The following is a 14,459-nucleotide window of genomic DNA, read 5'->3' on the forward strand; positions in this document are numbered from 1 at the left end:
CTGATGAAAAAGCCAGAATAAGCACTCACCTTCCTCAAGCCCCAAGCCCATACCCTGGTTTTGTGCTTTAGGTCAAGGCATCTTGCGGTTCCAGTATGACAAGAGAAAAAGAGCGAGAGAGCCCAGCCGGGAGAGGCCAGGCCTGGAAGAAGCCAGTCTCCAGGGTTCTTCCCAAGCCCACCGCTTCTCCAGACCTTCTCTACGGAGGAGGAGCTCGAGGCTGGCAGCCACGGGGCGGACAGCAGGCAGAGCTGAGCCACTCTCGTGGCTCCCCACCCGGAGTTTGTAACCAGGACGATGCGCTCTCTTGTTCGTGGTTTGTAAACACACGGACAAATCAAGCTACACATAAGCTAAGATCCTTCCTCCATGGGGAACCTCTGATACCTGGGGAATCCAGAATCCTCATTCTTTCTTCATTCGAATATTCTGAAACCTGCTTTCAAATGAATTTATCCAATCAAAGTGACACAACTTGGATTTCTGCTAACTGTTGTTTGATGGTTCAGATTCACAGCAGTTTTCAATTTCTGATTTATTTAATGTTCTCCTTTACACACGTCAGTAGAATGAGACTAACACTAGTATCTACTTCGTAAGGTCACTGGGGTGATTCAAGGACACATTGCAAAGCATCTGGCATAAAGGAAAGGCACAAAATGTTACAGTTTGTGACTTTTTTAATGATGTTACTATATCATTGTTTCACAAGAACTAACCAGGGATTGTTACCCCTGAGTTAATCGGCTGAGTTAAAGCTTCCGCCCTTGCTTCTGCATACCTCATTTTAATTCAGAGAACTGCCGTGGCCTCGGGACTCTGCCTGCGGTGCAGATGGCATGAGAGGTCAAGGCAGAGAAGACGTTGGGGTCTTTAAAGCTGTGGTTATTCGTACGTGGCAGATGAGAAAGCAGAGATTAGCAGGGAGCGTTTGAAGTCACAGCGCGACCCGAGGACCCCCATGGAAGGTGCTGCCCATCCCTTCTGCTGTCTGATACTGACGCATGAACATGGCGGAGTGGTCTCAGTTTCCTTGGCCCTTTACCTGTGTCCAAGCTCATGGGCGATGGTGAAAGCCAGAGGGAGGCCCGAGTCTTCATTGATGTTACAGCTCCGGTGAGGCTGGCACATTCCCGACAGGTGAGACAGACCCAGGGTCTCGCAGGGGCGGTTGACTCCCGCACAGATGTCTTTTCTGAAAGCAGAGGACAGCGGTGCACAGGACCACGTGGAGAGTCACAGCAACGCCCCCAACACCCGCCTGGGGAATCTGAGTATTAATCCACACTCAGTGTGGTCTGAAAAGCAGGAGTGAAATAATTTTTTAAAAGTCCATGTGAACACAGAGAGCAACTGTGAATTCATTAAGATTATTCTGATTTCGCCACTTGCTCATTGAACGAGTGGTGAACTTCATGGACCCAACTTCCTGCACTATCGGAATGAGAAGGTGGGCAGGTTAGCAAGGAGCGCCCCTCACCTTTTCCCAGCAGCTCCATGCCGACCTAGTAAAAAATAGGAATAGTAAAAAATAGTAAAAACAAAAATAGTAAAAAATGCCTCTTGCACCTAAGGATGCAAAAATTTATGGATGCGAGAATTTATGGCAGACACTTTATTTTAAGTTGCTTTTACACTTGATCTCAGGAAGCCAAATTATAGTATTTGCTCAGAAACAGAAGGATTTGCTTGAAGATTGAAGTTAATTTCAACTTTTCCACAGGGAATGGACAGCAAGTAGTAACTGGGGTTTTTCAAATGTGAAATAATTTTTTTTGTTTTTTTCTGAAGTCTGTGCTCAAAACTTGTATGAAAACTCTGGACTAGTGAAAAAGGCAATTGGTCCCATAAACCCATTCAGAGATCAAATCAATTTTCGCTCCAGCTCCACTACCCTAACAAGATTGCCTATGGGAGGGATGGACATGCAAATGAGCACATGCAGAGATAGAGAAAGAGAGAGGAAGAGGGAGAGAGAGAAACATCCTTTCCCTTTTCACCAGGACCTCCTTATTTCCCCACCCTGGAAGAAGAAAGGAAAGACTCCAGGATTTCTCAAAATACTAGTTACAGTTTTCACACATAAAAATGCACTCCCATATCCTGGCAGGGGCCACTCAGTCACTGACACGTGTTTTGAGTCATTTGTTGGTCACTGGTTTCCTTCAGTTCAGTAAAAACTCTTTGCCAAGAGTGACGAGCACCGATGCCAACCAAGTCTGAGCCTTAGTTGGTTCCAGATCTCCGGCCCACAGGCTTTGGGCGGCACTGTTTCTGGCAGTCCACGGTCTGCTTGTGTGTCTGCTGGACGGTGGAAGACATCCAGCCTTCGGAAACCGCGGTGCATTCTCAGCTCTCCAGGAGGCCGCAGCTGGGACAACAGGCTGGAGACAGCATCTGCCGTTGGGTGCGCACGCCGCAGGCGCGGGCCCCACGCCCACTAACAGCAGCAGCTGCTGGGTGGTTCCCTGCTAGAGGGCTGCACAGGATCAGACGGCCCAATCGCTCTAAATAATTTCTAGGTCTGCAGTCAGACTGACCTAACACTTTTCCACTCCTACCGCAAGAGGCATTTTTTACTATTTTTGTTTTTACTATTTTTTACTATTCCTATTTTTACTAGGTCAGCATGGAGCTGCTGGGAAAAGATGAGGGGCGCTCCTTGCTAGCCTGCCCACCTTCTCATTCGGATAGTGCAGGAAGTTGGGTCCATGAAATAAAGAGCTAAAGAGGCTAAAAGGGGTAAGAAAATTATGGTTTTTGTAGATAAGGTGCTTAAGCTGCCAAAAGGACATTAGCCCTACCTTCCCCAGGCACAGGGGGTATTATAAGAGAAAATACGCCTTTAGTTCATCATCACCAAGCGCTTATTTTATGAAATAGTAAAGAGACTTATCTAAGAAAAAGAAGATCAAAACTATTAACAGTAAAATGACAACAAACTCACAACTATCAACACCTGAACCTAAAAAAACAAAAACAAAAACAAACTAAGCAAACAACTAGAACAGGAATGGAATCACACAAATGGAGATCACATGGAGGGCTATCAGCAGAGAGGGGGAGAGGGAGAATGGGGGAACAGGTACAGGGAATAAGAAGCATAGTTGGTAGGTATAAAAAAGACAGGGGAGGTTGAGAGTAGTGTAGGAAGTGGAGAAGCCAAAGAACTTACATATGGACATAAGAACTTACCCATGGACATAAACTAAGAGGGAGGAATGCTGGAGGCAATGGGGGTACTGGGAGGAGGGGGGGAAAGGGGAGAAAAAAGAATGGGACAATTGGAATAGCATAATCAATAAAATATACTTAAAAAAACATGCCTTGGCATGTAGCCACCAGCCCTATTATTATACAGGGTGTGTTCCAGCCAGAGCCACCTTCTACTGAATGCAACTCTACAGGTAACTCTGTGAAAGTGGGTCTCAGAACAGCCCCCACAGGCAAGCTCAGCCTTACACCTCTCTCCCTTCCTCATTCTACTTTTTCAGACCAGGGGTCCTCAGGAGGAGGTGATTTTGTTCCCTACCCCATCCTGGGGGACACTGGGTAATGTCTGGAGATAGTTGGTTGTGACATCGCGGAGGAAGGTTATTGGCATCTCACGGACAGCGGCCAGAGATGCTGGTAAACATACTGCTGGGCACAGGACACCCCATTACAGCAAAGGATTGATTACCCAGCCCTATGTGCCATGGGGGCCGCGGTCGAGGAACCCTGCTTTAGACACTGAAACCCTCTCCACTGTCTAGGAGCTGATGAGGTTCGTCACAGCTTGAAATAAGACCCCTGTTCTAAGAAAGGAAAATTATCATAATAACAAAAATAGGAGAGCAGATCCTTTATGTTATTATTGGGTAATAGTTAAGAATATGGCTATGACAGTCAAACTATGTGGTTTTAAGTAAGTCCCAGCTTTACCTGTTATGGCAAAGAGATTTTGGGCAGGTGACATAAGCAAGACGGAGCTTCCAGGTGGCCAGTGCTGGTCCTGGAACCCAGGGCTCTTCCCTACACATGGGTCCTGCCCACACTGAAGTCCTCGCCTGGCTTTCTGGCCAGGCCCCCAGTGCTGGCTCCCCAGGACCCCCGAGTTCACACTCCACACCCTCGCTAACCTATTTCTGCAGGGAGCGTTGAGCAGCCCAAGGTGCCATAGGTCCTAATGGGCCTCGTGTGACAGAGTTGTGCCACAGACTTCTTTTGGAACATGTTGGCATTTGCCAAAGTTTTGATACTTTCACTGAAAACAGTGATTCTGATGGTTGGAGTTTCTGGTTGGGGTAAGGCAGGTGTTTGGATAGGGTGGGGGCTGGCTGTCATCCTTGTAGGTGTTCTTTGCACTGGGGTTATCCTGTCGAAGGGACTGATGACAGGCCAGCGTGTTCAGGGACAGCCTCTCCTCTGCAGGGACTTCCCCTGTGCCCCCCTCACACCACACACACACACACACACACACACACACACACACACACACACACACAAGGCCTGCCAGGGCATGAAGGGTCAGGCAAAGCGGCTTCTTTTATTACATATCCCTGGATTTCTGGGCATCTTCACAGGAGTGCCTCATGAGAATTTACATCCCTCCATTAATGAAGGACCTTCATTTGTCTAAATTAAAATAGTATCTGGTATACAGTAGGTGCTCAACAAATATTGAATCAATGAGCAAGTGCAGCCTTCCAAGAGCCTTGGTTTCAGGAAAGTTCACCAGCTTTTGACAGCTATGGGTCCTAGAGGGACTGATGGTTTTCATTAGAACTGCAGGGTCTATCAATAGTCAAAACAAAATAGCATCTTCCCGAGGGCGAAAGGGAGAGGGCGCGAGCAAACAACTCTGCCTATTCAGGGGAGGTCTCTCCCACCTTCCGGCCTCAGCATCAGTCAGAGGTCAGTTACAAGAAAGACTTATTTCTGTAGAAAGAGTTGCATGTTTCTAAACTAGAGGAACATTGTTAAAATTAAAAATAAAGGGTTGGAACACCCATGTTGAAAAGTAACCAGAGTCTTTAATGGGGATCTGCAAACAAGCTGCCCGATTGTTTATAAGGCCGCATAGAGAAGCCAGTTTTAGAGATGACATCGTCACTGGGCTAGGAAAGAGGCCAGCGCTCGGCCAGCAGACTCAGTGCATTAACACAGAGACTTCAGGCACATTGAGCAAGTTTGCTAACTGCCCCCTCACTGGCACGGGTGTCAGGAGTTGTTTAGATCGTAGAAGCTACCTTAAAACCGACCAAGAGCAGCAAAGAGTAGGAGAATTTCGTGAGTGTGGATACCTGACCCCCCTCCCAGCTGCCGGCCCTCCCCAGCTCACAAGTCCTGCCTTCCCCGTGGGCTCAGGGGTACCTGGTGAGAAGGACAGCCACATCGTGGTGGGCGGGGTTCAGGTCGCTCTTGGGATTGATGCTCTTCTGCCACTTACAGAAGCTGGACAGTGTCTTCTCCGCATGGTGAACTATTTTCAGTCCTTGCTGGAGAAAGAAGAGGAAGAGACACATCGGCACAGGTGAGTTTACTGGGACTGGCGCCCATCACTTTGGTCCCCAGAAGCAGCTGAGTGAGATGAGCTCTGGCCTGGCGCCTCCGACACCTGGCAGAATTGGGCAGAGGCCCGGGCACTTCTCTGGGCCAACCACCAGCTCTAAACACTAGGACTCTCATGCCTTCCACTGAGAGAACCTGAAGGGGAGACCTGTAGAACAACAGTGACCCCTGCAACAGGTAACTCTGGGAACAAACCTAGAAGTATCTTAGCAAAGACCAGCAGCTGTTTGAAGTTGTATTTCCAGTGGCTCTCTGCTTCTACAGTCACTACAATTCCAAAGAGCTTTTCTTAAAAAGAAATTTCTAATACAAAATGAGTGGACTTGTAACAAAAGCTACTTCCTTTTAGGAAGTATCCTACAAGGCTGGGGTCGCACTGGATGTTTCCCTGTCCAACCAGCTGACATCTGTGGGGGAAGGGCAGAGGGTTAGGGTCACTAGAAGCGGGTAGGGTCACTGGTTGTCTGACAGCGATCAGGATACTATAGAAGACGCTGAGGCTGCAGCTTTCAGGGCCGCTGAGTCATCTGGTCCTCAGTTGTTAATGAGAATGGAAGGAGAGGGTTTGTTCCAAATTAACTGGGTGAACACGTGTCAGACGAGGGAGAAAGAAAACAGGATGTCAGCTCTAAGGGAACTCCAGTTGCATTTGAATTTCTACAGGGGAAATTCCTTTGCCTTTCTAGGGGTCTCTATACAGGCCATCCCTGGTACAGGGTGGGTTCTACCTGGAGAGTGACTGCGTCCATCGGCCCACTGTAATCTCAGCCTATCGCTCTGGGCTCAGCCCAGGGACATCGCGCACTCTCTGCATCAAACCATGGACTTGCTTCTCCACTGCTCTGCAGTTTGCTGAGGCCCACACCCAAATCAAACCGGGCCTCGGAGACGCCAGGCCCCCACACCCATGCTGATTAACCACCACAGACCACCATCCTTTCGAGAAAGCACAGAAAGGTGGCTCATCACTCGTGAAAGCTTGCCAAACTGCTTAGCATAATGAGTTCAAATAGAAGAAACAGACTTCATTATTTAAAAACCCTCACGATGACATCATCCAGCAAAATGATGGATCAAGGAGGACATGGAGGAGGATTTCTGGGGACCTGGGTGAGCACAGGCAGGCAAGCGGTAGTTCGCATAGCAACGACCCGCACTCACCGCAGAGCACTGGCCAGGTGGCATGCAGCAGGGATGTAAGGGGAAAGGAGGGAAGGAAAAGGAACAAAAGAAAAGGAAATAAAAAAGAGATGGAGGGAGGGGAAAAAAAGAGAAAAGGAAGGAAGGAAACATTTTCCAGATTGTCATATATATTCTCTTATTTAATTGCATCTTCTTCTCAACATCATTATTTGTAAAGAAAGCATTGTTATATTTGTTACATAATAAGAGGGAATTAGTCCTGGCTGGCGTAGCTCAGTGGATTGAGCACAGACTTCGAAACAAAGTGTCGCAGGTTCGATTCCCAGTCAGGGCACATGCCTGGGTTACAGGCCACAGCCCCCAGCAACCGCACATTGATGTTTCTCTCTCTCTCTCTCTCTCTCTCTCCCTCCCTTCCCTCTCTAAAAATAAATAAATAAAATCTTAAAAAAAGAGGGAATTATGCTCATTACATAATAAGAGGGAATTAAACCTCAGAGGAGTGGAGAAGTAGCTGAAGGTCACTCAGGTCAGACTCCGAGCAGACAACAAGGTCAAGGGCCCCTAGACAAAGCTGCGGCTCCAGCTACCGAGCGGCCTCACCAGAACGTCCTTTCCTGCACCAGCTGGACTCGCCCTTTGGAAGACCTTACGTACCAAACCATGCGCGTCTGTTTAAGGAAAAGTGAGTGGGAATATCCTCTCAACATGCACAATTTGCACAGATCTCAAGGGAGTTATGCTGAATGAAAACATCTCATCTCAAGGGGTTTCACACTGTATCATTCTGTTTTATAACATGATCGAAAAGACCAGATTACGGAAGTGGAAAGAAGTTGGAGCTTTCCCGGGGTCAGGTTGGCAGGCAGGAGAGAGCTATAAGAGGGAAGCATCCACTCTCTTTCATCCCTGAGCCAAACTCAGTGTCAGCAAGGGCGTGTCATCAGCAGGACAAAACAGTCATTTCCAGAGGTTGCGCATGTGTGTACACTCTGCTTCTAGCTTTCCCAGCCTTAGGAACTGCCCATTTCCCTGAGTGACCTTAGTAACTCTGCCTCCGATCCTCTCATTTAAATGATGAGAAAATCCAGGCCTGAGAGGGGCAGCACCTTACCCAAGCCACATGCTGTGCATTTGGCGGAGCAGGGCTCAGATCCCAGGTCTGCAGCTACTGGGCTAGGACTAGTGGTTTCCAAACCATCGAAGACTCCTCACAATCTTTTTGCTTTGAGTTGCTGGAAAGCTTTAGAGCAATTCGCCAATAGAGGATTACGATGATCACTTAGTTTTCCTCCACCGCTCACTCCCACTCCCGGTGAGGAGACCAAAACAGGCCGGGATCCCCAACTGCATCCCCCTCTGACTCTGATCACTTCTCAGGCCCCTCAAGGTGCCCTTCTTCTGCCCTTCTGCTGGTTCAGAGCTAAGTTCATCCCCAATCACCATCCTATTTGGAGAACTCACCTATGTGTTATTGACTCTCAAATCCGTATCTCATTCCAAGTCTCTCCTAGACTTCAAATCCAGTACGCAAATATCCTGACAAACACCTCCTTCTGGGAGCCATCACAGGCACCCCCATCTCAGCATCCCTGAAATCGTTTCCCTGCATGTGCGCTGCAGTTCTTCCTGCATCCCCCCGCTTAGTTACAGGAATCCCCAGCAACCCAGTTGCCCAATCTAGAAACACCAGTGCCTTCTGTCAGCCTCCACCCCCCATATCCTGCGTCCCAATCTGTCACCGTGGGCTGCTCACTTTACCCCTTCTCCATCTTCACTCCCAGCCACCCGAGTTCAAACCCTCATCATTTTATGCTTGGGATTTATGCTTGCAGCATCTCTTAACTACCCTCCTTCTTTCTTCCTTGATCTCTTTAGCTGTATCCTCCTTGCTGTTGCCAGGCCAACCTACTCAAAATCACAGTCCACCCATATCATGACCCAGGGTTCCAGGCTCTTCAAAGTCTGTTCTCTAGGAAGCTCTCCCTTCTTTTGCAGCCTCACAATTTATGCTCCAGCTATCATCAAACTGCTTGTTTTACCACTGCCCCCACCCTACCTTCCCATACAGCATGCAATTTTTTACCTTAGTTTCTTCAAGCTTCTCCATCCACCCCGTGCATCTTTCTCTCCTCTCTTCGCCCCTTTAACCTAGTCAACATCCATGATTTCTCCCTATTGCTTTTGTTGGGTCCTCCTGCAAATAAAGCAACTGCACGCACAGCTGAGCTGCTGATCACTTGCAGCTGGTACCCTGTCCCACGCAGAATTTTCCTCTGGCAGGGGTGTCCAACCTGTGGCCAGGCCAGTACGTGGCCCAGGATGGCTATGAATATGACCCAACACAAAACTGTAAATTTACTTAAAAACTTTTTTTTGCTCATCAGTTTTTGTTAGTGTTTGTGTATTTAATGTGTGGCCCAAGACATCTCTTCTTATTTCAGTGTGGCCCAGAAGCACCAAAAGGTCAGACCCCCTGCTACGATATGGGTCACTGAACTTTAATCCAAGTTCAGTGACACGGTCTTAAGGACAACTTACTGCTTTCCTACTAAATGCCATAACTCTTCCAGGAGGTTTTACTTGTGCACAATGTTTTTTCAGCCCCCTTAGCCTCTAAATCTCCAAATCTCCTAGGAGGTTAAGTCCAATAAACACTTAGTCATTTCGTTTCTTGAATGCACTTGATCCCAGGAGCCTTGGGAAGAGTACTTACTTACCTGTGCCTGGCTACCATGCAGCCTAAGCAAGTGCAAGAGGCCAAAGCACTCAGACCATGCTGGCCCACAGTGACCGTGGGGGACTTCAGCTCAACAAGTGCCATGAGGCATCCTTGTAACTATCTATGCTTGTCCAAACAAACCCCATTCACACTAATTCTTCCCACTTCCTTTGTAAACAAAAATAGATCTCCCTCTTTGTTCTTCTGTCATTTTTCCTCCCTTCATTTTCTCAAGTGAGTCCAGTTCACTTCCCACCCCCTCTTTCCTATTCAATTGGGTGGGTGACCTTACATAGCAGGGAGCTGACCCAGAGGAAATCAACGGCAACTCACAGAAATAGCTACGAAGGCAAATTAGGAAATGATTTTGCAAGTACATGGCTTTTGTTATAAGTTGCTCTGTCTCTCTGTAATGAAAACAAAAAATCATGTATTGATTCATCTGAGAAGTCCCAGTAGCAACTTCTGATTCAATGCAAGGTCAGACCGTGCTCCTAGGCAGGCTTGGGTTCCTGGGAGAAAGAGACAGGCAGAGGAGAAGAGCAGTAAAACATTTAATCTGAAAACTCCCCATGTGCTTAAGGAATAACTCATCTGACTATCGGAGGAAGAGATATTTGATTTTAAAGAGTAACTGGTCTACAGACTCTTTGCTGGTGTTATTGACATTTATCCTGAAAGAGCAGAAGTTACACAGGTTATTACAGACCCACAAATCACCCTGGGGGCAGGGCAAATCATCAGCCTGGATTTCCAAAGTTAGCAGGCCTTTAACTCCAGAGTCTCATAAAAGTGAACCCAACACTTAATCACTCTGAGACCAAGAGGAACATTATCTGTGACAGCAAAATTCATTCATCTCCTTCCCGCCTGTCAGCCTTACAGATGGTCCTTCAAGCCAGCCCGACACCCTCTGGTCCCCACCCTGGATGGCACAGTGACCTGGGGCCCACCTGGCTTTATCCCAGCTCTCACACGCATCCCAGTATATCCTCTATCCTGTTCCTGAAAGAAGTCTCCAACCTCTTATGACGCTGATCTTACCAGGGTGCCCAGCCTGTGGCCCACAGGCCGCATGTGGCCCAGGATGGCTGTGAATGCGGCCCAACACACAGTCGTCAATTTACTTAAAACATTAAGAGATTGTTTTTGTGATTATGTGTTGCAGTGTGTTTCACATGTGGCCCAAGACAACTCTTCTTCCAGTGTGGTGCAGACACCAAAAGGTTGGACACCCCTGCTTAGGCCTTTGGCACCGTTTCCTTATCTGTGAAATGAGCTAATAATAGTAATGAGTTTACAGGGTTGTTGGGGGACCTAAGTGATGGTGATGATGATGACAGGAATCATAAAAATGAGACTAACAAGTAACTACGAACACACTACTAATCCATACTATTACATGGATCGTCGACACATTTGATTCTCACGGCAAGTCCAGGAAGTAGACAGTATTATCCTCCTTTCACAAATGAATAATAAACCGGAGAGAAGGAGGCACAGACAAGTCAAGCAGCCTACCAAAGGCTACACAGCTAGAAAGTGTGGGACTAACTATACATCTTGACCTTCCCACAATGTCAACTGCTCACAGGAAAAGATGGAGGGAAGGGTCTCATCCCATCTCTAAGCCCCGCCCAAGAGGGGAGCAGGGAGGCCAGCCGATGAATTGGTCTAGAGTGGAAAGGGCTGGAGGCCAAGTCTGAGTCCAGGTCCTTGAGGGAGAGTGTAGTGTCTCCAGCACAGGATGAGGGCCCTAAAACCTAAATGAGAGCTTGGTGCAAGGTTAGACAGAGCTTGGATAGAAATGAAAGCAAGTTAACTCATAGCTGAAGCCACTGTGTGATTTCTCGGCCCATGATGGCCAAAAACACTTGACACGCATTCCCAGCAATCCCACTTCTGGGAATATATCCAAAGGAACCCAAAACACTAATTCTAAAAAACATAAGCACCCCTATGTTCACTGCAGCATTATTTACAATCGCCAAGATATGGAAGAAGACCAAGTATCCATCGGTAGGTGAGTGGATAAAAATCTTGTGGTATATTTACATAAGGAAATACTACTCAGATATAAAAAAGAAAATTTTGTCCCTTGTGACAGCATGGATGGACCTGGAGAACATTATGCTAAGTGAAATAAGCCAGTCAGAGAAAGACAAATACCATATGATCTAACTCATATGTGGAATCTAATGAACAAACTGAACTAACCATCCAAATAGAGACAGACTCCTAGAGATCAGGATGACTGCTATTGTCAGGGAAGGGGAGAGGCTTAGGGGGTGGAGGGATTGAGCAAAAAGGAAGAAGGACTCATGGACATGGAGAGCAGTGAGGTGATTGCACGGGGGATAAATAATGCGAAAATACAATAAATTTTTTTAAAAACTTAAATAAAATAATAAATTACATATTTGGATAAAATTTAATCAATGTTTTACAGACCCATCACATCATAATCTCCCTAGTTATCTTCTTGCTGGACACAAATCATTTTCATCTCTCCTGGACAAAAACCATTTGTACCCTATTAATTTTCTGCATGTAAACATCTAACTTTATCTTGTCGAGGCCCTCATCAACAGTAAATAATAATCAGACAGAGTTACATTTGCACAGAGTTAGATAGCTCATGTTAGATATTGAAAAGATACATAGTTTCTGTTTTTCCTGGTTTCTAAAGAAGTCAGAGATAAATTTTCTTAACAGACGCTTCACAGGCAAGGAAATAATCCATCTATCCATATTCTAAGACACCCAGAGGACGACTTGCATGACTAAGGACAGTGGGTGGTAAGAAAGAGAAGAACAGTGGTTCCAGACTCTGGAGATTACTGATTTCAAATCAGACTGAAGATTGCAGAGGCTTCTCCTGCCCAGAATACAATGAACCCTGCCTGGGGCACTTTAACCCCAGGTGTCTCCCTGTTGGCAGTCTGAATGATGCTCTTCTTTGCATATTTCAGCAGCTGGTTAAACTTGGTAGATTGTAAAGGCATTTCATCAGGTTGGAGGGTTTATGCATCCACTAAATTTCACTTCATTCATTCATTCATTCACATCCCAGGCACAGGTGTTCTGTGCTAGGGATATAGCCAAGAACAAAGAAATAGTTTCTGCCTTCATGGAATTCACATTCTGATGGTGGCTGAGAGGAGCGTGGAGGGAGTCAACACACAGAATGTTAATGAGCCGTGAGAGTGGTACCCACCGGGGACATGAACTGCGTTCTGTAATGGAGAACGGAAGGGGGGCAGCTGTGAGCAGGCTGGTCCCTGAGCCCGCTCTGAAGGAGCAGCGCAGCCCTGGAGCCTGAGAGGGGAGAAGGTGCCGGCCGGGAGCAGAGCGAGGGGAGGGGTGTTGCGGGTGCTGGGATCCTCGAGTGCACAGGCCGTGAGGCTGAAGATGGCCTCGCATGTTCCTGAACCTACCCCAAGTCCAGCGAGTGTGAGTGTGAGGGTGGACCCAACGCAAAGGGTGACATAAGGAAAGACCAGAAGGACCATGAAAGTCTCTGCAGGAGGCAGTCAGAAACGACATCACTGAATTCCCAAGAAACCAATACAGAAATACTATTTTCCTCTCAAGGGGCTTCTAAGCACCTTTCTGGCGCCCTCTTGCTCATCCATTAAGAGCTTGCCTAAAGAAAGGAAGTAGGGAGCAAAGATACAGGTCGGGAGGGGGGAGGGAAACTATTCCTTACCTCTTCTTCTTCAAGTAGAATGAGCCGAACCACAACAATGTGAATTGCATTGCCAATGCTTGGGTTATGGAACAGCCCAGTGACCTAGAGTCAGAAACAGAAGACCATTAGCCCACATAAACTGACAATAGATAAACAGCAGAGGCGGGGCAGGGGGACAGCATTGTGATGCACTTAAACAAATGTAACCTTGTAGGTCACGAAGTTTTGGTGGAGTGCAAAGAAGAGCGAGGTACGCCCCTGGCCCGATCCAGGGGTGACTGGATCAGTGATTGGCTGTGTGCTTGAGGGATTGATGCTTTCTACTCTTTGACCCTTCCCCTGACCCAGGGGCTTCCCTCTTTTATTATCAGTGACTCAGGTAAACGTCCTTCCTCATCTTGACAGGACTCACCGTCTCTGGGAAGGCAGAACACAACAACAATGCAAAAGCAAAGCCTGAAATTCAGGGTCATTAACTCTATTGCAATTCTAGCTCTGACTGCCTTGAGGAAATCATGTTCCAGTTCTTTGTAAAGTTAGTTTACTCATTTATGCACTAACGTAAAACAGTGAAATAAAGTCCTGCTGAAAGGACTGAGTCACTGGGCAGATACCTAGCAGAAGATGTAACTGACAAACAACCAATGTCCCTAGGACGCACAGTTTTCAGAGTACGACTAATACGTTCTGAGTTTCCATCCTCAGTCACCGAGGCAGGGAAGCGATTCATAGACTTACATTAAAAGAACAATAAGGGAAAAAGGTCTCCTATTTTGGGAGTGCGGAGCCTGTCCGCCAGCTGCCCCTCCCCTCACGGAGTCCGACGTACCATGTTCATGATGGTGAGGATGTAGGACTCCACGTTCTCGCTGCCGTGGTACTCGACCATCTTCGTGTCTGCCACCACCAGCGTCTCCACCCACCTCTCTCTGCTGATGGAGCGCCGGGAGAGGCTGCGGCCGGGCACCGTGCTCCTCTCCCGCCTCTCCCGCCGCGGAGCCAGCTTCCGGGCGCTGCCGAGGCTGTCTGCACACCCAACAGAAGGCAGGGAGTTAATTCTCTCTCTCTCTCTCAACTATTGCTCACTGAGGACTTGTGATTAATAACTGTGTGGATGCGATGTTCTTAGACACACAACTGACATGGAAGATTGAGCAACTTAAATGAATGTGACCAAGACGACTGAAATTTTAAACATACAGGGAGGCCCAAAAGTGCTTCTGTGAAGTTATCATCACCTATGTCATGAACTAGGTCCCTCACTATAAGCAAGATAATACCATCATGATTGGGAGTGTTCTCTTTCTTCTCCTTCTCCTCCTTTAAATTATTCACTGCCTACCGTGTGCA

The 14,459-nt window shown here is 47.4% G+C and overlaps 1 protein-coding gene across 1 annotated transcript in view; it reads right to left on the reverse strand.

Moving 5' to 3' along the window:
- The window catches only part of ADAMTS12 (ADAM metallopeptidase with thrombospondin type 1 motif 12), a 206,474-nt gene that overhangs the window by 88,939 nt on the left and 103,076 nt on the right, over positions 1–14,459 (reverse strand). The window contains exons 4-7 of the mRNA XM_045848252.1: positions 13,939–14,135; positions 13,128–13,211; positions 5,356–5,480; positions 1,046–1,195 (exon numbers count right to left, since the gene is read on the reverse strand). Coding sequence (XP_045704208.1) covers positions 1,046–1,195; positions 5,356–5,480; positions 13,128–13,211; positions 13,939–14,135 — 556 coding nt within the window. The remainder of the gene's footprint in view (positions 1–1,045; positions 1,196–5,355; positions 5,481–13,127; positions 13,212–13,938; positions 14,136–14,459) is intronic.

The sequence above is a fragment of the Phyllostomus hastatus genome, unplaced genomic scaffold, assembly GCF_019186645.2.
Source record: "Phyllostomus hastatus isolate PE091 unplaced genomic scaffold, TTU_PhHast_1.1 phas_contig_58, whole genome shotgun sequence".
In the NCBI taxonomy this organism is placed as follows: Eukaryota; Metazoa; Chordata; class Mammalia; order Chiroptera; family Phyllostomidae; genus Phyllostomus; species Phyllostomus hastatus.